The sequence below is a fragment of the Lactuca saligna genome, chromosome 9 (assembly GCF_052625555.1).
Source record: "Lactuca saligna cultivar CGN05327 chromosome 9, ASM5262555v1, whole genome shotgun sequence".
Classification (NCBI taxonomy): Eukaryota; Viridiplantae; Streptophyta; class Magnoliopsida; order Asterales; family Asteraceae; genus Lactuca; species Lactuca saligna.
Genome location: NC_136425.1, coordinates 35,310,188 through 35,331,349, shown reverse-complemented (window position 1 = coordinate 35,331,349; position 21,162 = coordinate 35,310,188). Strand labels below are relative to the sequence as shown.

The window sequence follows — 21,162 nt, the reverse complement described above, 5'->3', positions numbered from 1 at the left end:
TTTCAAAAAACTCTTTGTAGTTTCACTAAAGTTGAAATTCTTTTAAATCAACTAGATAATGGTTTGAAAACCATACAAATTTTCTAGAAATAGAAAAATACATAAAAGTTCCATAAATTGATTGAAAAAAAAAAAAAAAAAAAACTTAGATTAGTCCAAACAATTCCCCTATTACAAGTCAAAATAAGAAGTTATACTTAGTTTGATGGAACATGATAGTATCTGCCTTTACATATGCATCTATAAATGACTGGACATGATTCAGTCATCGGACACTTGTAGCTTATCATCACCCTTTTGCATGGAAAACATGGCCCACAAGCGTGTGAGCAATCTGGTATGTTTGACCCTGTTGGATATAATTCTTCGTATTTTTGCTTCTACAAATATATACAAAAGTTTAGATGAGCTTTACGAAATTTAAAACACATGTAAGAGCTTGTATTTATCCATACAAATTGTAATTGTAATATGAAACAATAGTTAACTTTTACATAGTATGGTTTGTATGTCTCATGGTGCTATTGTCCAACATTTTGTAGTGACTTCGAAGAAAATGTTTTCTACATCCGGTCACCGAATGTAAAATTCTCTGTTTCTATTTAAATCATTGTTAAAACGATGTTAATTTTAGTTGTAAATTTGATAAAGAGCTTCGTATAATTAACTTCCATTTCTTTCTTCTTTGGTAGCATTTATTCTATCTTTTAATGTAACAATTAATTTTTTTTTTCTTGTCTTCAAAAAGTCAAAATGTAGGTTACCACTTACTTGACTTTAAAGTCAAAGTAAGGGATGAATATTGGAAAACTAACCTTGGGGTGTGAATGAATTTGGTGATCACCATGAGTTATCTTCTCTGCATGTATGACTGAAATACACAATAGAGAACAATGAGCAATAAACTCTACAATCTTCGTTTCCAAAAGAGTGAAATGGATGCTATCAAGTTGAAGTTATCAAGACAACTTCGAAAATCAAATGTCAACTGACTATTTTGCCCTTACAACAAATAGTACCAAGAAAACATTAGTGTTCATACACATAAAAAATGTAAAACAATGATGTCACCCTTTACAACGACATTGAAGATTTTGACCATGATTAAGTATCAACAAAAACAATAAGGACAAGAAACCATTAAAATGATGAGGACAATAATCATAATAAACCAAGTGCACGTGTCAATTGCCATATAAAATACGATTTGGCCCTAACAATAAAAAGATGAAGACTTTGACCTTAGTTGGCTACAATTTGAACAATAATCATAATACACCAAGTGCACATGGACATAAAGAATATGCGATGAATATAAAGCCCTTACAATGATGAGGATGAAGACTTCCACCACGGCTAAGAACCAAGAAAACAATAATGACAAAAAACCAAGTGTGGAATCTAAGTGAATGGATGTGCTTCATTTTCTTAACTCTTTCTTTTTCTTTTTAGGATTAAAAGAAAAGGATATATTGAGAATAAGAATAGAAGTAGTAGATGGTCAAAACCATGTAAGAAAAAGAAGTCAAGATTTGGGAGGGGTTTGGAGAATGAATAAACATAAACATTTATATACATAGATATGGGATTCTAGTAATTAATGTTGTGGTTACATTTGATGCACATCACATGATTCTTGGCCACACCCCTTATTGAATTTGAAGCTTTCACATGTTGTTGTGAGTTGGGAATTTCCCACAAAAATTGGACCAAATGATAGGCCAAAAAATTGAATCTAGAAACGATGCATTTATGAGTGAACACCGATTGATGTTAGAAATTTGGTCAGCATATGTTACAAAAATAATAATAATAATAATAAAACTATGCATACAATAGTTCTAAGATTTTTTTTATCGTATCTTATTGTAGAATATTTCAATTTGGAAAAATGTGCTTTTAAGGATAAAGTTTGTACATAAATTTTCTTTATATAGTTTAGTTACAATAAAGGAATTACCAGGTAACAACTCATGAAAAGGCAAATTATAGAATATATTCAAAGCTTTGGTGAATAGAGAAATGTACAACATTTAATGCTTAATGTACATTTGGATAGCATTGATTGCCGTCTACCAAAATATAATGAAAAGGACAAAAAGTTCACGTGACTGACACATTAACAAATCTTAGGGGACGAAGACCATCGACATTTTAACACCCAATTGTTAACAAAGGTCTCTTTGTAACCTCTACATGGAAGTATTCCTACCTTTCATATACTATCATTTTTTGAACCACCATTTAACAAATTCAAAGTCTTAAGAACTGATTCTCTTAACCATTATGAAATTAAAATCATTCAATTAAGCATTTAACTCAATTTACCAAACAAACCTAAAACAAATTCGTTTATTCCATTTCATGTTCTTTAACTATCTTTCAGTTTTGGCAAAAACTATATTTGACAAATTAACTTTTTCATGTCAAATTAACTTTCGGTTTTGGCAACTTGCCTTCATTTCTCTACCAATAACAGCAATGTACTTTTTATGTACATTTCTATTACAGGTAAAAAAAACAATATATAAAGCACATTACCTATAAAGAAACAACAAATATATATATATATATATATAATATATATTTGTTTACTCATAGAAGTTTGAACAATAAAAACAATCAAACAGTTGAATATCTGATGGTGTATGTATGATTCATATGTATTAATGTTACAAAGACTCGGTGGCAAAATGGTAATAACACGGTTTGACTTTTTGTTGACTTAGTGAAACTCATCAATCTCAAATACTCTTGCAGTTCCATCAAGAGAAACAGAAACTAAATGGTTTCCATCAGCTGATACAGCCAATGACTGAATAGCATCAGAGTGTCCTCTTAATGTCTTAACACATTCTCCAGACAAACTGTCCCATATCCTCACTCTCCCATCCACACACCCTGTCGCCACAAATTGGGACCCACCTACCCATGACAGACACGTCACCCCCTCCTGCTCAACAACAAAACATGAATATGTTTAAAAAAAAAAACACATGTGAAAAGACTTTTTTTACCCATTTCAAAATATCATGAAACGAACCTCGTGTTCACAAGTGCAACGGGGTATAGAGTGTTGTAGATCCCAGATGATGAGTTTTTTATCCATGCTACCGGTTGCTGCCCATGGAGAGCTGACACATGAATTGATGTCATGTAGTTAGTGAAAACTGAAAAGACTTTTTTACCCCTGGAATGTATAGACTATAAAAGTTGTCTTCGTTTGAAATTACCTAGATGAGAGCCCGATGCATTCGATTGAATCCGTATGTGAAGTTAGAGAAGTCACAACCTGTGTTCGAAAAAAAAAAGATATAATTAAAATATGTAAACAAAAAAATAAAAAGAAATATGAGAAATTAATGGATTAAAATAAAAGATGAAATTATTCGAACCTTCCCGGTTATGATATTGACTACATGGGCAGATCCATCTTTTGAACCGGTAAGAACGAGAGATGAGTCAGCGGTTATTGCCAAACATGTAAGCCCTTCGGTGTGATAGAAATGACCTTTAATACAAAAAAAGAAAGTAAAATATATATTTAAATTAAAACATTTAATGGAATATAATAAGAAGCAATGAGAATTACATATTACATACCTCTAACAACATGAATATTCTCTCCAGTTTTTGGGTTCCATATCCTCAAACTTGCATCATCAGAACCCGTACAAATTGTTTTACCTAAATACCAGAGTAAGTGTTTGTTTTGACTTTTTGACTTAATACAGAAAGAACAACTTAACAGGAAAAAAAAATTTACCATCAGGAGTAAAATCACCACAAGTGACAGTACTAGCATGACCCGAGAAAGTATTAAGATAAACCGCCTTGTCAGCATTCCACATCCAAACAGTCGAATCATCCGAACCACCTAAAACCAGGTGTCCACGTGGATGCCACCTCACCCACTAAACACTCACATCAGCCCAAAACACAAAAAAAATAAAAAAAAATAAAGGGGCTGTTTGATAATACCGAACCATTCACTACTGAATGGTTCAGAGATTTGCTGACAGAGTTTTGTCAGCATTTATCAAACAGCCCCCAGAAAGAAAGAGGATAGTACAAGATTTTGTGTACTACCTCGATCCCTGTTCCGGGTCCCTCGAGTGTACATTTTAGGGTTCCTGATAAGATATCCCACACTTGAATGACACCATCAAAGCTTCCAGAAGCTGCCAGCTGTCCATCAGAACTGAAGGATACACTAGACACTGAATCCTTGTGGCCTTGTAATTCAAAAGCCCAATCTCCTTGACCGATTTTCCAAAGAAACCCTTTGTCATCACCTGCTCCTGTTGCCACTAATGTAGGGTCTGTAGGGCTACATGCAACTGTGTATACTTCACCTATTATAAAGAATTAATCTGGTAAGCTATATGTGTATGTCTGAATGTTTCTTTTTGACTTAATTGAAGAAATAATGAGTTAATAGAGAATGTTAGTTAGTTACCTGTGTGGCCAGTGAATATATGCACTGAATCATCAGCTTCATCTACTGTAGACAAAGCAATTGAAGAAAAAAGTGTTTTGAGTAGAAAAGAAGAGAAAAGAAAAGAAATGGTTATAGAGTCTTTGACAAACCATAAGCTTCAGTATCAGAATCTGCATCATCGTCTGCATCAGGGAGATCTGAAGAAAAGGGATGAAGTTTTGTGATATGTTGATTTGAAAGAGAAGGTACGTAAATTCAGGGGTAGAAAGTAAAATTACCTTCTTCGTCTACATTGATTTCTTCTACGATGTCATCTTCATCAAGAAAAACATCACCGTGATCTTCACCTTCGTTTAAAGGAGTACTCATGATCCTTACTTAAAGATCGCTTCCAGAAAATGAACAGGGGTTTATCTAGGGTTTGTGGAGTGAAGCTTATGTCCTACCAAAATCAATAGCATTGAGTCAATTCCTTCCAGCTGCTTAAATGAAAAGCAGAATTAAAATATACACGAATGTAAACATATGCATACGAACTATAAGATGAACATCAGTACCAAACTTAGCTTTATGGTACTCCGAAAGGGGGATTTTTTACATATAACAGACTGACAACTACTTTATAAACATTGTAAACTTAAATACAGGCAATATTTAGCGTATTTCAACGAAAAAATAAAGAATAAACTAAATACTGCATCAAGTAGAATGGATTCGATCATACTGTAAATTGGAGAAAGGTTGAAGAAACGCAAAAAAACAATTAATTAAAATCGATGAAAGGCTTACACCGGAGAACAGGTAAAAACAAAATCAGCAATACAGATCATATTTCAGTTTCAAAAATCGAACACTTACAGAGCTTGAGGAGAGGAGGTGGTGTGATTTTGTGTGTCGAGTTCGAAGTGGTGAGAATCTGGGCGGGAGACGGAAGAAGGGAGGTATAAGCTGCAACGGAGCGAGAATGGTGTTCTCTAGGGTTTTGGAAATGGAATCGGATCACACGCAATGGTTAGTGACATCAGATATTCAGATGTGCCGATTTCCAAGTAATTCCTTATTTCCTTATTGTTTTTTTTTTTTTAATTGTTAAATTTTTAAAGTTTAAAACGATTTAATTTTTTTAGTTGAATAATATCAATGATGGTAATTTGATATTTATTTGATTAATATTGATTATTTAATTGGATGGATTCCGTTCGTTTATCCATTTGATTTGCAGGACGATTCAATATCCGATTTAATTGAATTGTCATTGGACATCTAATCTAATCGGTGGTTCATAATTAGATTGGTTAAGTTTTGGACACTTCTAGTATAAATCTTATTTATATGTTTAAAACTTCGACTTTAAAATAAACTTTAGTTAAAACTTCAATAAAACATCCCTAATTGAAGCCTTATTTCAGCAAGTAATTAAAATATGTTACACTAATCCAAAAGGTAACTGTGACAAAAACAACAATAAATACACAACACTCACAATATCATCAATTTACTCGATCGACCAAATACAAAAACAAAAATTAATATTGAAAGCGTATGTACACGAATCATGTAAATTAACATATCAAGTGTTGTTTTCTTTTTTTAAGGTCGATGTTCAAATCTCAATGTAGACATACATGAACTTGGGTGTTAGTTTATAGGTGTAGATTATATCTATCAGTTAAAAAATATAAATTAACATATCAATATTAATCCCACAAATAGTTAGGTCAAATAATTTATGGTCTAGAATAAAAAACTAAAATAAGTTATAAGTTTACTTATCCGACTGGTAGAAAGCAGATGTAAATCAATAAGTACAGAAAAATGGAATAGGTTGTAATTTCGTGATTATAATTGGAATGAGAAGCAAAGGGGTTTATTTTAATTCTTTTTTATTGTTGAGTTATTGAGCCAAAGTCATTATATTTAAAATATGTTCACTCTTCACACAACAATCCATGTTACGAAATGTTTTCATCACATCGTATTTTACGTTGATTTAATTTGCTAATGATTTATGACTAGATTAAGTATTTTACAAATAAACATTTGTTTATTTTCTGGATTCAACAACAACAAAAGACTTGTGAATTCTATTATAATGAGGTAGGGATTGACGTCAAAAGTCAAATCTCTATACGAACAAAATGATTGCATCACTTTGATGAAGTCTGACATGAATACTGAATTAAAATATGTAAAAGAAGGTAAAGACATGGAAAAAATAAATCGTTAGTAGTAAGTCACAAACATGTGTATTTCATAAAGAATCATAAATACTAAGGCCATGTTTGTTTTTTATCTGACCGAGTTGGGTGAGACCTATTGGACTGACTCAGTTAACAATAGTTTTTGATATAAGAACTTGACCAATCTGACTCGGAAATAAGCATCGGGAAAGGGATTCAATACCAGCTGAGTGAGGAAAGCAAGAAACGTTTCCATCTGTTACCCTTGTCCTAACACATCGCCTCCTTTATCTCGCAACCAACAAGAATCCTCCAGCAAGCACCGATTGAAGTTCCTCATCGTCTCATCAGGTAAGCATCGATTTCTCCCTCCTCATTTGATAATAGTTCTGATTTCTACCATGAACGATTGTTGTTGTCTCAATTTATACATTTATTTCATCCATTATTCCCGATTTCTACATCGATTTCATCCATTATTCCCGATTTCTGCCATAGTTGCAACTGTTGTTGTGAAGTTTGTAATCGATTCGGTAAACTCACTTTTCTTTTTAATTTCATCAGATAAAGGTTATTGCATTCTTTTTATTGGGTTGTTTATTGAAAATGCTTGGGATTACAATTGTGTGTAGCAGGGTCAATGGTTGGTGTTTGTTATGTTCGTGTGTTTTGGTGGTTGCAGTCATAACAATTAGCGTGAGTTTGTCATGGGGACTTATGAAAGTGGATTGAAGATTGGAATATTGGTATTCAAACGTTAAATTGAATTCAAGGATCTCATTACAAAATGTATTGTTGTGTCCAATGCTTCCCTGGAGTTGTCTGGAATTCAATGGTGATGGATATTGCCAATATTGCCCTTTTTGGAAATCATGAACAAAGTTGTAATCTAGGGTGAAAAATTATTGATGATTCAAATATGGCTGCAAAAATGAGGTTTGATGAGGTTCTATTGTTGTTGAAAGTTTTTTCCTGTTAGAATTTTGATTTTTCCATTGTTGTTTTTTTTTTTTTTTTTTTTTTTTTTTTTTTTTTTTTTTTTTTTTTTTTTTTTTTTTCTGTTGAACTTTTGGCCTTTGTTGTTGAGATTGATAAATGTTCAGAATTTGTAATTGATTTGGTTGTTGTTCAGTTCATGTTTGTTGTTCATATGATCATTTGCTAATGATTTTGATAAGTTTCTATGTTTATTGATTTTGCTGATTATGTTCTTGATGAATTCATCAATTTGTTTATTATTGTTGAAAGGGTAAAATGATCATTTTCATCAGTAAGCATATATGCTTTTTCAGCCAGCAACATCCTAAATATACGTGAACTTGCAAAAGAGGGCAAAAAAACAGAGATGCATGATTTGATATCTCACAATAGAACAACTTAACAAACAATTGTTTTCAACAATATTTGATAATAATTATATGTGTATATATATATATATATATATATATATATATATATATATATATATATATATATATATATAAATAAGAAAAAGTGAATATACCCTTAAGGTATATAAATTTAGGTACCCAAACACACTATAATATATCGTTTAGTTTCATATATTCATTATAATATTTTTAAATTTCAACTCCTAACTTGATTTACTTTCAAGTTTTTCGAAATTTCATTATTATCTTTCTCTTATATCACATATTTTTTCTAAACACCTACTAGGCTATATATATTATAGTTAAAAATGAGAACTATATAAGAAGAAGATAATTATGTAATGTATAAAAATAATGGAAATAAATCAAGTTAGAACTTAACTTATAGGAACATTTGATGATTACAATATATTATATGATACAAAACGACGTAGTATGATGAGTTTGGGTAACTAAGTTTATATATCTTTAAGGGTATATTCACTTTTCTCATATATATATATATATATATATATATATATATATATATATATATATATATATATATATATATATATATATATATATATATAATACCCTTGTATGTTTTCATGTTTCTAGTAAGAACAAAGATGATTCTGTGGTTTTGATTTTTCATCGATAAAAAAACGTGTATAACTTTTTTTTTTAATGTTATATGAACGTTCAAATGTATTTCATTACCAAATATATTTATACGAAATTAATCAATTATAGGGTTTACGGAATAGTAGCGTAATGATGAATAACATGTGAAAATACAGGGAGTGGAAATGAAAATTCTTACTCTTCTATTAAGCATCCTTTACAAAAATTTTACCATCTTCTGCGCGCTAAGATGTTCTACCTCCGTAGCCACGTCGGGCGAGAGATTTTCTCAATCTATCACTTCAGATCTCATCTTTTTTACTCAACAGCAACTAAACTTTCATCTGTTGATGAATCTAAATCTGCTAAAAGAACCGAATTCGTCGATTTTCTCATCAACACACTCGGATTCTCCAAAGAATCCGCCATTTCCTCGTCATCAAAGGTACGCCGTTTGAAAACCACTCGAAATTGTGATTCTGTTATTCGTATCCTCAAAAATTGCGGCTTCGATAACGCCCAGATCAAAGACATAGTCGCATGGGTACCAAAAGTTCTACTATACAGAGCAAACGAAACCCTAGAACCCAAAATTAGGGTTTTTCTCGAACTCGGACTGACCGGGCCGGATCTAATAAGTCTTCTCAAGAGAAACCCTTGCTTATTCGATTTGGGTTTACATTCACGAATAATACCCACCATTGATTACCTTCGAGTCCTTCTGGGAACTAACGAAAAAGTGGTGGAAACTATTAACAGATCAAGATGGTTGTTTTCAACATCTATTGCTTTAAAGATGTTTTCAGACAATGTCTTGCTCTTACAAACTTATGGTTTCTCAAATGAGCAAATCAGTAAATTTGTTCATAAGAATGCTATGCATTTCACACAACCACCCGATTGGTTAACAAGTAAACTGAATTGGATAGAGGGAAAAGTAGGTATATCCCGTGATTCAACTGAGTTTTTTCGTTGTTTTCATGCAATTGCTTCAAGTAGTCTTTCAGGAATGGATAAAAAGATGGAAGTTTACAAGAGTTTTGGGTTTTCTGATACTGAATTATCTACATTGTTTAAGAACCAGCCTTACTGTTTTGCTTTATCAGAAGATACAATTCGTAATAAGCTTAGTTTCTTTATGAATGAGCTTGGGTATACACCTTCTTATTTAGTAACTTGCCCGAGTCTTTTCTCATTAAGTTTGGAGAAAAGAGTGAAACCTAGGAACAAAGTGTTGGAGATTTTGAAGGAGAGAATGTTGGATGAAAGAAAGTCTCTTATTACACTTGTTAGTTATCCTGAATTGAGATTTCAAGATTTCTTGAGGCGATTTGAGGACAAGATTCCTAGTTTGTATCAAACTTACATTAGTAGCATGAGGTAATAGTTTACCCATTCTTTTTGTTTTTGATCATAGAAATTCTAATGTGGAGTTAGTTTGTAGCATTTGAGAAGTTGCAATTCTCCATATAGATGGATGGAACTTTTGTTAGTTTTGGATATTGTATTTGTTCATGAATCATGATTGTGTTGCTATTAATATTTATCATAATCAATTAACTTTATTTTTCATCTTTTGAAATGGGTTTTTACTTTTACTCATTCCTTTTAAATCCATGGTGAAAGAAATTCTGTTTATCATACATCTACATTAATAGTTTTATCAATTAATTCATTTTTGTCAAAGTTTTGTAAGATTATCTCAATCTTTGCAATGAATGTTTTTCGCCTTCCTTTTTTTTTTTTCAAGTACATATTCACGGGGATACAAATTATAGTTATAGGAGTTATACTTTTTATTTGAGCATAGTATTTTGTAAAATTAGTTGGTAGTTTTTAAATGTGTACAATTAAATAAAAACTACTCAAAACTAAAAGCTTTGAAAAATTAAAAGCTATTTGAATTAGTTTTTGGATTTATTTTTGTTTAAAATAAAACTTAAAGGTCATGAATGATTTTTTTCCCCATCCTCTTAAAAAGCTAAAAGATAAAACCAACAAAAAAAATTATCAAAAACTATTAATCAAATTATAAAAGCAAACTTCTTGGCAAATAAAAAAGTTTAATTATTGCTTATATAAACTTTTGTGAATGCCAAAATAAGTATTATAAATGGTTAAAAAATGAAATATCTATTTTAATAAATGAATTTTTTTTATCGACACTCTCATTATATTAGTCATATAGCATTTCGTTGTTATTTTCAATTAAATTTTCTCCACATGATATTTTATGGTTTTTTATTTATTAAATCATACGTAATATTTAAATGTAATAATTATAATAAATGCATATCAATTTTATTAATTGACTGTACTTTTAGTTTTAAAATTTTATTTATCTAAATTATTTGTTTAAATTTATAAAAAAAAAAAAAAAACACATTAACTTTAATTTTAATAATTCGTTATTGTCATTCATCTTCCCTACCACGAAAACTGTTGACCCCAAATGGTTTTGGTGGTGTGTACGGACCACATCAACGACCGTCAACCATGAGACCCTTTATGGCCGGTATTTGGGGGGTGTTTGGCTTTGTTTTTAAAACAACTTTTGGACTTTTAACTTTTCTAAAAAGTTCAAAAGATGTTTGGCAAAATACAAAAGTCTTTTTAAATTAACTTTTAGTCATGCCTAAAAAGAAACCTTTTAAAAAATCATGAAATTCCATGTTTTTGTAACTTTTGACTTTTATCTCTTAAAAGTCTTAAAAATCCATCCAAACACATTTTAAATACCTTCTTCTAGAAAAAATTCTTTTATAAAAAGTTCTTTTTACAAAAGGACTTTTAACTCATAAAAGCAATCCTAAACACACCCTTGAGACGGTCTTATGAAAAAAATTGTTTTTAGAAATACTTTTCAATCATCCCATTTTCTCTTTAACTTATTAAGGGAATATGGCTTACCAAGGTAATTAACTTTTCGGTATGTTCACATTTGGGTAACTATCCTTTTTTTTGTACACATTTGGGTAACAAACTTGTTGGAAGTGTTCACATATAACCATTATGACCTGCTATAGCAGGTTAAATCCTAGATGTAAACGCTTTCAACAAGTTCGTTACCTAGATGTGTAAAAAAAAATAGTTACCCAAATATGAACAAAACGAAAAGTAAAAATTAAATTACACGAATGGTCCCTGTAGTTTGGGGGAATTTGTATTTTTGGTCCCTAACTTATTTTTTTAACTTGGATGGTCCATACTATTTATTTTTGTTGCGCGTTTGGTCCCTATCTTACCTAAAAAGATTATTGTGCCCTTATTAATTTATTTTTTAATTAATTTTCTTATTTATGTATTTATTTTTTACATATTTAAAAAAAATTAATAGACCACACATATTTGTATCTACTCGAATGATCCATACTATTTATTTTTTAATTAATTTATTTTTTTAACTCGGATAGTCCCTACTGTTTAATTTTGTTACGAGCTTGGTCTATGTCTTACCTAAAAAGACTATTATGCCCTTATTAATTTATTTTTTTAAATAATTTTCTTGTTTATGTACTTATACTTTATGTATTTAAGAAAAAATAGTAGACCCCGCATATATGTATCTCCTCACCATCCCGTCTCTCATCCTTCTCAGCTTCTACTTATTTTCCATTTTTAGTGATATCGACGTCTTCATCGTCACTTCTTTTTTCGGTCCTTTAACTCTGTCGAATCAATACCACAACCCACTAATGATGAAGAGACTGTAGGTTATGGTGTTGGTTCGCTAGAGTTGAAGTACCAAAAAAAGAAGGATGGTGAAGACGTCGATGTTACTAAAGATGGAAAAAAATAGAAGTTGGGGAGGATAAGAGATGAGAAGGTGACCGGTAAGACTCAAATTAAAATTTTCAAATGTGATTTCAGGATTACGGTGAGGAGATACAGATATGTGGAGTATATTAATTTTTTTAAATATATAAAAAATAAATATATAAATAAGAAAATTAATTAAAAACAATTAATAAGGGAAAAATAATCTTTTTAGGTAAGACATAAACCAAACGCGTAACAAAAATAAACAGTAAAGCCCTTCCGAGTTAAAAAAATAAATTAATTAAAAAAATAAACAGTAGGGTGGTCTATTAATTTTTTTAAATATACAAAAAATAAATAGATAAATAAAAAAATTAATTAAAAAATAAATTAATAAGGCACAATAGTCTCGTTAGGTAAGACAGGAACCAAACGCGCAACAAAAATAAACAATAAGGACCATCCAAGTTTAAAAAAAAATAAGTTAGGGACCAAAAACACAAATTACTCTAAACCATAGGGACCATTCGTGTAATTTATTTTTTACTTTTCGTTTTGTTCATATTTAGGTAACTATTTTTTTTGTACACATCTAGGTAATGAACTTGTTGAAAACGTTTACATCTAGGATTTAACCTGCTATAGCAGGTCATAATGGTTATATGTGAACATTTCCAACAAGTTTATTACCTAAATGTGTAAAAAAAAAGATAGTTACCCAGATGTGAACATACCGAAAAGTTAATTACCTTCATAAATCATATTCCCAACTTATTAACCTATAAAAAAATCAACCAATTACCTCATGGCATTTTTAATTTAGTGACTTTTTAAGAAGTGAACGAAGTTAATAACTTGTTTTCAAAAGCAATCCAACCACAATGGATCGAAAAGGGGACAAGACCATTTCGGCAGACACAATTAGCCGTTTTCCCAGTTCTCACTCACACTTTTGGGTTTGGGATGTTGAAAGATGTTCAAAATCTATCGAACAATTCCTTACTTCTTCCTGAGATCACATTTCCACTTCTCGATTACTTCCTTTTCATCCTCCTCATCGTCTACAAAAATCACAGAAATCGTATCTACAAATCCCTTTTTAAATTACCTAATCGATTCTCTCGGATTCCATGAAGACGACGCCATTGCTGTTTATTCAGAGGTACCTCATCTCAAATCCACAACCAATTCTAATTTAGTTGTTAACATCTTCAAAGAATACGGCTTAAACAACGTCCAGATCAGAGACATCGTCTCAATGGCTCCCAGAATTCTTACAGTCAAACCTAACAAAACCCTAGAACCGAAACTAAAGGTTTTCACGGAACTAGGGTTACTAGGGCCAGATCTCGTGAAGCTGGTTAAGAGGAATCCTCTTATTTTCTCCAGGGGATTACATACCCAAATCATTCCTACTGTTGATTATCTTCGAAATTTACTCGGATGTGATGAGAAAGTGGTTAAAATGATTAACAGATCAAAGTGGATGCTGTTACCCAACTCGTCTCTCAGAAGAATATCGGCAAATATATCATTGCTGAAAAAATACGGTCTCTCCGATGAAAAAATCTTGAAGCTTTTAGTCACTGATCCTCAACGTATGAAGCAGACACCAGAATTGATCGAAAGCAAGCTGCAATATCTTGAACAAAAATTAGGTATTTCTCGTGATTCACCTCTATTGATTCACGCATTGGTTGCTGTAATGTATCGTAGTGAATCAGAAATTGAGACGAATCTACAAGTTTTTAGGAGATTTGGTTGGTCTGATTTGGAAATAGGTAGATTGCTCAAGTCTCAACCTTACTGTTTGAACAAATCAGAAGCTTACATTGTTGATAAATTGAACTATTTCATGAAGGAACTTAATTATACTCCATCATACTTGATGGGTTCCACATCTTTCTGGACATTGAGTTTAGAGAAACGAATGAAACCAAGGATTGAAATTATCAAAATCTTGAAAAAGAAGGAACTGGTGAAAGAGTCATTGTCTCTTAGTACACTTGTTAACTATTCTGAGTCGAAGTTTCTTGGTTTCTTGAAGAACTTTGAGACTCACATACCTGGTTTATGTGAAATATATAAGAATAGATTGAAGAATTCGAAAGTAGTTGAATGATTTAGTTGTTTAAAGCTCCATTGACTAAAAGTCAACCTTATTGAGGGTGGTTCGTGAAACCACTATAGAATAGAAAGAATGATACATAAACATAAGAAGTGATTTTGTTAGTTTTAAACTCTGTTTTGCTATTAATAATTTGTCATTTGTTTAGAAGCATTTGGTGATATATTGGAATCAATGAAATAACTAACTTGTTCCATAGTTTGTTTTTTTGAACCAAATGTAACAATAAATTATCTTATGAGATCAATTGTACAGTTCGTATGTGTTTTTTGAACAGTTTTAAATAGTCCAATTATGACATTAATCCTATTGCAATATTTCGTTCCATTGTATGTTGAAATTAAAAAAAAAAAAAGAAAAATAGGATTGATATTTGACAAAATGAAAGGAGTTAAGGAATGTAGCTTTTCCTTCCATAGGCAAATCACGCATATTTTTTCACTGAACCATTTATTTCCTTGGTCAAATTCATCGACCAAACACTATCTTAAAATATATGAATGACTCAAAAAGTCAAAATGTGCAAAAGAAGTATTTCATATATGTAAACATGGTGAATATTTAGTTAAACGGATAATATATAGAAGAGCATCCAAATATGCAAGCAAAAGTTCTAAACTTCCAAAAAACCACTCAATTATAAAACGGCTAAAGAAGATTGTATAACTTTCAATTTGATATAATTTGATTCGACTTCTATATGGTATATTGTTATATCATACACTTTTAATTTCAAAATTAAATTGTTTAAAAATAACTTAATTTTGTAAGTTTATTTTGCAAAATTAAAATATCGATTAATTTGTAATTTGAAAATTAAAATACATGCAATGAAGACTTAGGTCATGCTAGACATATTAGCTAAAAGTTAACTAAGTGCTGGTTTATATGTCAACCAAGATGACGTTTGGTAACCTAGTTGTAAAATATAAGATGATATAAAAAAGCATATAGAAGAATTTGTGTTTTATATTTATTTAAGGGCATATTTGGAATATTTTAGAAAAGTTTCTAAAATACTAATCTAAGTAGTTTTTTTAGAAATGTAGCTTATAAGCTACTTTTCGACTTGTCAAACACGACAATTTTAAAAAGTTTGAAAAATAAGTTAGTTGTGTTGTGACAAACACAATGTTAGGCCCTTTTTGGCAAATTAGCTGAAACGTTAGTTTTTAACTTATAAGCTAGTTTGTCAATAAGTTATCTGGGTAAATTACATAAATCATCCCTCGTGTACATATCAGAAAACATGTTTAGTTTCTATTTTCAAAAACTAACTTGGATCGTTCATTGTTTTGTTTTTCCTTGCTTGCTTAGTCCTTCCGCACATAAAAAGATCATTTTACCCTTATTTATTTTTTTTGATTTATTTTCTATTTAATTGTTATTTGTTGATTTGTTTATTATACAAAATAAATATTATTGCATTTAAAAAAAGAAATGGACTGGTACATTTAATCACTCATCTCCCCTTCCCCTTCTTCTTCTTTAGTACATTTCATATCTCTCGTCACCACCCACAACGACCGACTTCAATGCTCTGGCAACTCCTTCAGAAACTCCTGTACATTTCCGGTTTCATACAGAGGAGATTGAATCCAAGACACCGGCCAAGTTCAGTCTCTATTTTGCTCTCTTCTCCTGTTTCCTCTATTCTCATCTTGTACTTACGTCTCACAAGTTTCAGATTTGGAAATGGAACCATTTGAGTTTCCGTATCTCAAGATTTTCCACATATTACCCAACACCACCCATCACTGCTAGCACCTTTGACACCACCACCTATCACTACCATGTCCTCCTCCAACTAACTCATAATCTGAAAACCTTGCACCTGGCTTCTTCCTTGATTTGAAACGCTAGGCGGAAATTGATCTGAACATATGTGAAGAAGGAGATCAATCTAAACATATGCCGACAACTTTTTCCTCGATCTTAACCTTACACCCGTCTTCTTCATCAATCATCCCTATATGCTTTCCATTCAGTTAGACTTATGGTTTGTATGATATCCTTACATGGAGCATCCAGAAATCCAGATGTAAAAGACATCCAAAACGGGTTTCAACCAATATGCAACCTTGTATAACCATGGCGCCGGAGATAGTGTCCGCTTCCGCCTCCGATTATAACGCCTTCTCCTCTGATTCGAATAGAGAATTAAGAACGAGTGTGACGGCTCTACATTACGAACGGAGATGAAGGAAAGAGATCGACTATTATTTATATCTTTTTGTCGATGGCTTCACCCCATCAAAAAATCAGATCGAGAGGAGGTAACCTTGCTCTTATGGTGTCTGATTTAAGATCCATGGTAGCTTTTAAGGTGCATATCGACTTCATGGGTATCTTGAAGCTTGCCAAAATCATATGATTTTGCCGGTGGGTTCTACAATATTGAAAGAAAAGAGAAGGCAGAGATGTGAGGGTGGGTGAGGGTGTGCCCAATTTCCTTTTTTAAATGATAAATAATATTAGATTAATTGGAAAAAAAATACACAGGGGCATTATAGTCATTTTAAATATGGTATGGACTAAACCTGCAATAAAATCATCTTTTAGGGATAAAACATGTACATTTAAACCAAACGAGGGACCATCTGAGTTAATTTTTGAAAATAGGGACTAAACGTGTCTTTCAGCACCTGCACGAGGGAAGATTCGTGTAATTTACCCAAGTTATTTAAAACTAACATAAGTTACTTTATAAACTATGATAAACTACTTTTTAGGGTAATTTGGGCTGGTCCCTAATTTATTTTTTTAACTCGAAAGGTCCCTACTGTTTGTTTTTCTTACGCGTTTGGTCCATGTCTTACATAAAAGGACTATTTTGCCCTTGATTTTTTAATTTATTTAAATAAACACACCCCCAACCCCACCCCTTCACCTTACCTTACCTACCCCATCATTTTTTCTTATTTAAATAGTAGTCTTTTTAGGTAAGACAATGACCAAACGCGTAACAAAAACTAACATTAGGGACCAAATGCGTAATAAAAACAAATAATATGGACCTTCCGAGTTAAAAAAATAAGTTAGGGATCAAACGCGCAAATTACCCCAAAATATAGGGACCACTCGTGTAATTTACTCTTATGGTTTTATCAAACACTAAATTACAATAAACTAGATTAATAAAAAGCTATATATACTAGATTTATAAAAAGCTATATGGACTAGCTTCTAGAAGCTTTTTTAAAAATTTCTAAACTTACCTTTAATTAATTATAAAAAAGATATATTCTTCTAAATGCTCTTTTATATAATTGTATATCTTTCAGCTAGCTTATCTGGTATTTTTACAAAATGTCATTTTTTAGCACTTGACTAATAAGCTAGCAGTTAGTTTTTCAGCCAACAACTAGCTTTTTAGCTATCAACTAGCAGTAGGGGTGAGCAAATCGAAATCACAAACTTTCAAACAAAAAAGAAAAAAACCAAAACTAAAACAAAAACCAACTGTTTAGGTTTGTAGTTTTTTAAAAACTGAAAACTTTGGTTCGGTTTCATTTTTAGGAATGTAAAAACCGAAAGAAATCGAATCGAAGCTAATGTTAGGTAATATATTTTTTTTCTCCAACTTTATGTTTTGACTTCTAGATGTGATTTCAATCATATGACTTGATGTTTTCTTTCAATTTTCTATCTAGTGAATTTGATTTTCTTTCAATCGAATGTTTGATTCTAATTGTGATTCTTATTGGCCATTTGAATTAGGGTTAGATCATTCAAGTTATCTAATTGCAAAATCCGTAATTGTTTTGTAAATTGGACTAGGTAACAAGCACTAAACTAATTTCTATTGAATGAATTTAGTGTAAATCTTGTTCACACATTCTTATGCTCCCGAGCTTATGAAGAGTATTGAGTGTTGTTGGGAACATTCACATAAAGTTTAATGCAATCTTTCAACCTATTTCTAAGAGCTTGTTTAGATTAGATTAGTAAGGTTAGGATTAATCAAAGAGCTTATTTTGGTTAATCAATGTGGTGAATGGGAGGTGCTAGATCTTGTTAGCATTTCTATGTACCAATTTAGATAGAATTGAACAAATATCATTTCTTTCTTGGAATCACATTGCTAATTTGTCTTGCATGGAGTTGGAGTCCTTACAAATCTTGAATCTACTTCATTAAATCAATCATTTACTTATTGATTTATTTTATAGTTTAAATCATTGCTTATAAATTTCCCCCATTCTGTGACCATTTTTGTACCTTACGCAAAAAGGTATAAACACTTGTCACGTATCTCTGTGGATCAACCCTACTTACCTTGTACTACATTATTAGTGCATAGTAGTAGTGTTTAAGGAGTCATTTGTACCATTTATTTGTTGGGTTTGACACGTCTAACACACCCCTCCCTAAGTACTACAAAAACCAGCAAGACACCACTGACACCAACGAAAAGAAATTAGAATTTATTTTCACAATCTTTTATCATTCATCCATGCTTTTTGGAAAGAAGAAATTCTCGGTTTTTTATTTCCTGATTTTTTTTGCAAAGAATTGTCATTTTCATAAATAAAAAAAGTATGTTATACATATAAAAATGGAAAATAATAACTTTGGATTTTTTTGTACAATATATAGTGATTTGTAATAAATATTGAAAAGATAGTCGAATAGTATTATAAGCTTACCTCTTTTTCATTAATTTTGATTTTTTATGATCAACTATATCGGTGCTTTTTTTTCTTTTCAAAATTTGAATCACTAACCTCTTTTTATTATTTTTATGATTAACTTGTGTTTGTATTATATTAACATTCTCTTCGTATCTGGATTGAACTATGTATTCTTCAGAGTCTAATTCGTATCCAAAATCGTCTCGAGAACTACTAAAAAATATGGGGTATTGGTTATAGAGTTGTCTACACGAAGGTATTAACCATGAGAATTGTGATTCGCTCATTTGACGTTCCATCCGAAGGTGTTAACTTTGATAATTGTGATTCCCTCGTTTTGACGGTCTAGTAAATAAAATACTTATAAAAATAAGTAAGTAAAAGACAAACAATCAAACCAGACTACTACTCGACATATAAAAATACAATGTTTGTGCAAAGTGATTAACATCCCAGCTAGCACATACTATATAAAAATACTAACATTTTTGCTCATTTTGTATACTTATGGTTACTATTATAATGTCTAGAGTAGACTATGATGTGTTTGACAATGAACTTCAGAGGGTTTTTAACAATGTTCTAGAAAGTTCGTCATGTCTCTAAAGCTTATACTTGTTGTCAAACTTAAACAAAATGTCACCTTAAGTCACACATGTATCAGGACCGGTTCAACCAGTTTGGAGGCTTAAAACCAAAAATTTGGGGCCCTTTAACATTTACTATACTTTATGTTATAAATCCCCCTCGTTTAATGCCCCAGATTCATATTTTCTTTTAGAGATGATTATTGATAATTTAATTAACAATAACTATCACCAAGACAATAAAAAGTAAACAAAAAGTAAATAGTAATGGATTATAGATTTATAGATAGAAAATACCTACTTGGCAAAATGAGTTTTCAACAACCTTGACCTTGATGGCTTGACCCATTGACAAAACTGAGATGGAAATATGGAATTGCAAAACTAAAATTTGTTCCAACCAAAATGGCAAAATGGAATTGCAAAACTAAAATTTGTTCCAACCAAAATGGCAAAATTGTTCCTTCCAATATCCAAAGTCCAAACTTGATTTGGCTGATTCCAAAATCCAAACCTATTCTAAAATCAAACTTCACACAATGAAGATTAAAAAAAAAATACCCCTAATAGATAGACGATAGTCTAATCATGAAAGAAGAATCATCAATGGAGCTTGATTTTTAAATTGACATAGAATCAAAGAGGAAGAACAATACCGTTTGAACAATCAAGATCCAAGAATCGATTTCTTGAACAATCAATATTCAAGAATTGATTTTTTTTTTTTTTTTTTTGAAGAATCCAAATGATCACACATCACAGAGAGCCGCCGGGAAAAAGAAGAATGGAAAAGACGAGATCACGACTTCACGAGAAGAACAATCACTTGGCAGAAGAGTATCTCAGTTTTAATCGTGCATTCGTGTATGACTGCGTCGGGCGAGAGAATCCGAAATCAACACCAAAATTAATTAATGGACTTTTGGGTTTAGGGGTCCTAAGCCCTTGCTTACTTTGTATACATGTAAAGTCGGGCCTTATATGTATATAAAAATGAATAATTAAATCTTTTAGCTCACATGTTAGTTCAAAGAGACTATGGATAAATTTGGTTCAAATAACAATACAAATGGATGTGGGATGAGAAGGAAACGATTAAGAGAAAGAAAAAAAGAACATTATATTTTATTATTACCTAGTGGATTTTTAAATATTTTAAAATTGGGTTTGTATTTTATTTATTTTTCTATAATTTATAGTTTTTAAATCCCGTTTAGACTTTATATATTTATCAATAATTTATAACTTATAGTTAAATATAAGGCTATTAGTTCGGTTTTTTATAAAACCACAACTAAGCCTATACTTATTGCTTGGAAAATTGGGAATCAAACCAGGGTTTTGTTGATCAATTCAGGTTTAGTTTGTTTTTTTGTTTATAATGTTCCCCCTTCTTCCAATGGGAAAATGACTTAAAAATGTAATAATGTTTCAAA

The 21,162-nt window shown here is 31.1% G+C and overlaps 3 protein-coding genes and 1 long non-coding RNA gene across 6 annotated transcripts; 2 read left to right on the top strand and 2 right to left on the bottom strand.

Moving 5' to 3' along the window:
* Positions 1 to 13: 13 nt before the first annotated feature.
* On the bottom strand, positions 14 to 1,534 carry LOC145015655 (uncharacterized). Its single transcript, XR_013665988.1, has 3 exons — positions 1,328 to 1,534; positions 816 to 871; positions 14 to 380 (listed from the first exon to the last, which is right to left on the bottom strand). It is a non-coding gene; the product is annotated as an uncharacterized LOC145015655 (long non-coding RNA).
* A 1,070-nt stretch (positions 1,535 to 2,604) lies between these two features.
* LOC145015652 (transducin family protein / WD-40 repeat family protein) lies at positions 2,605 to 5,483 on the bottom strand. 3 transcript variants are annotated; one of them, XM_078974123.1, is made up of 11 exons: positions 5,300 to 5,483; positions 4,720 to 4,920; positions 4,591 to 4,638; positions 4,460 to 4,504; positions 4,090 to 4,355; positions 3,767 to 3,914; positions 3,604 to 3,687; positions 3,396 to 3,511; positions 3,234 to 3,292; positions 3,044 to 3,134; positions 2,605 to 2,953 (listed from the first exon to the last, which is right to left on the bottom strand). In XM_078974123.1, exons 2-11 carry the CDS (start codon positions 4,808 to 4,810, stop codon positions 2,726 to 2,728), a joined length of 1,176 nt encoding a protein of 391 aa, XP_078830249.1. In that variant the 5' UTR covers positions 4,811 to 4,920; positions 5,300 to 5,483; the 3' UTR covers positions 2,605 to 2,725. The 3 variants fall into 3 exon arrangements, with proteins under 3 accessions (XP_078830249.1, XP_078830248.1, XP_078830250.1); XM_078974122.1 differs by having other exon boundaries at positions 4,720 to 4,883; XM_078974124.1 differs by having other exon boundaries at positions 4,460 to 4,501; positions 4,720 to 4,883.
* A 3,346-nt stretch (positions 5,484 to 8,829) lies between these two features.
* LOC145014014 (transcription termination factor MTERF8, chloroplastic-like) lies at positions 8,830 to 10,183 on the top strand. The gene has a single exon (XM_078972366.1). The coding sequence runs from the start codon at positions 8,869 to 8,871 to the stop codon at positions 10,000 to 10,002; it is 1,134 nt and encodes a 377-aa protein (XP_078828492.1). The 5' UTR covers positions 8,830 to 8,868; the 3' UTR covers positions 10,003 to 10,183.
* A 3,167-nt stretch (positions 10,184 to 13,350) lies between these two features.
* Positions 13,351 to 14,499, top strand: LOC145016202 (transcription termination factor MTERF8, chloroplastic-like). Its single transcript, XM_078974593.1, has one exon. It carries the CDS (start codon positions 13,351 to 13,353, stop codon positions 14,497 to 14,499), a length of 1,149 nt encoding a protein of 382 aa, XP_078830719.1.
* Positions 14,500 to 21,162: the final 6,663 nt, after the last annotated feature.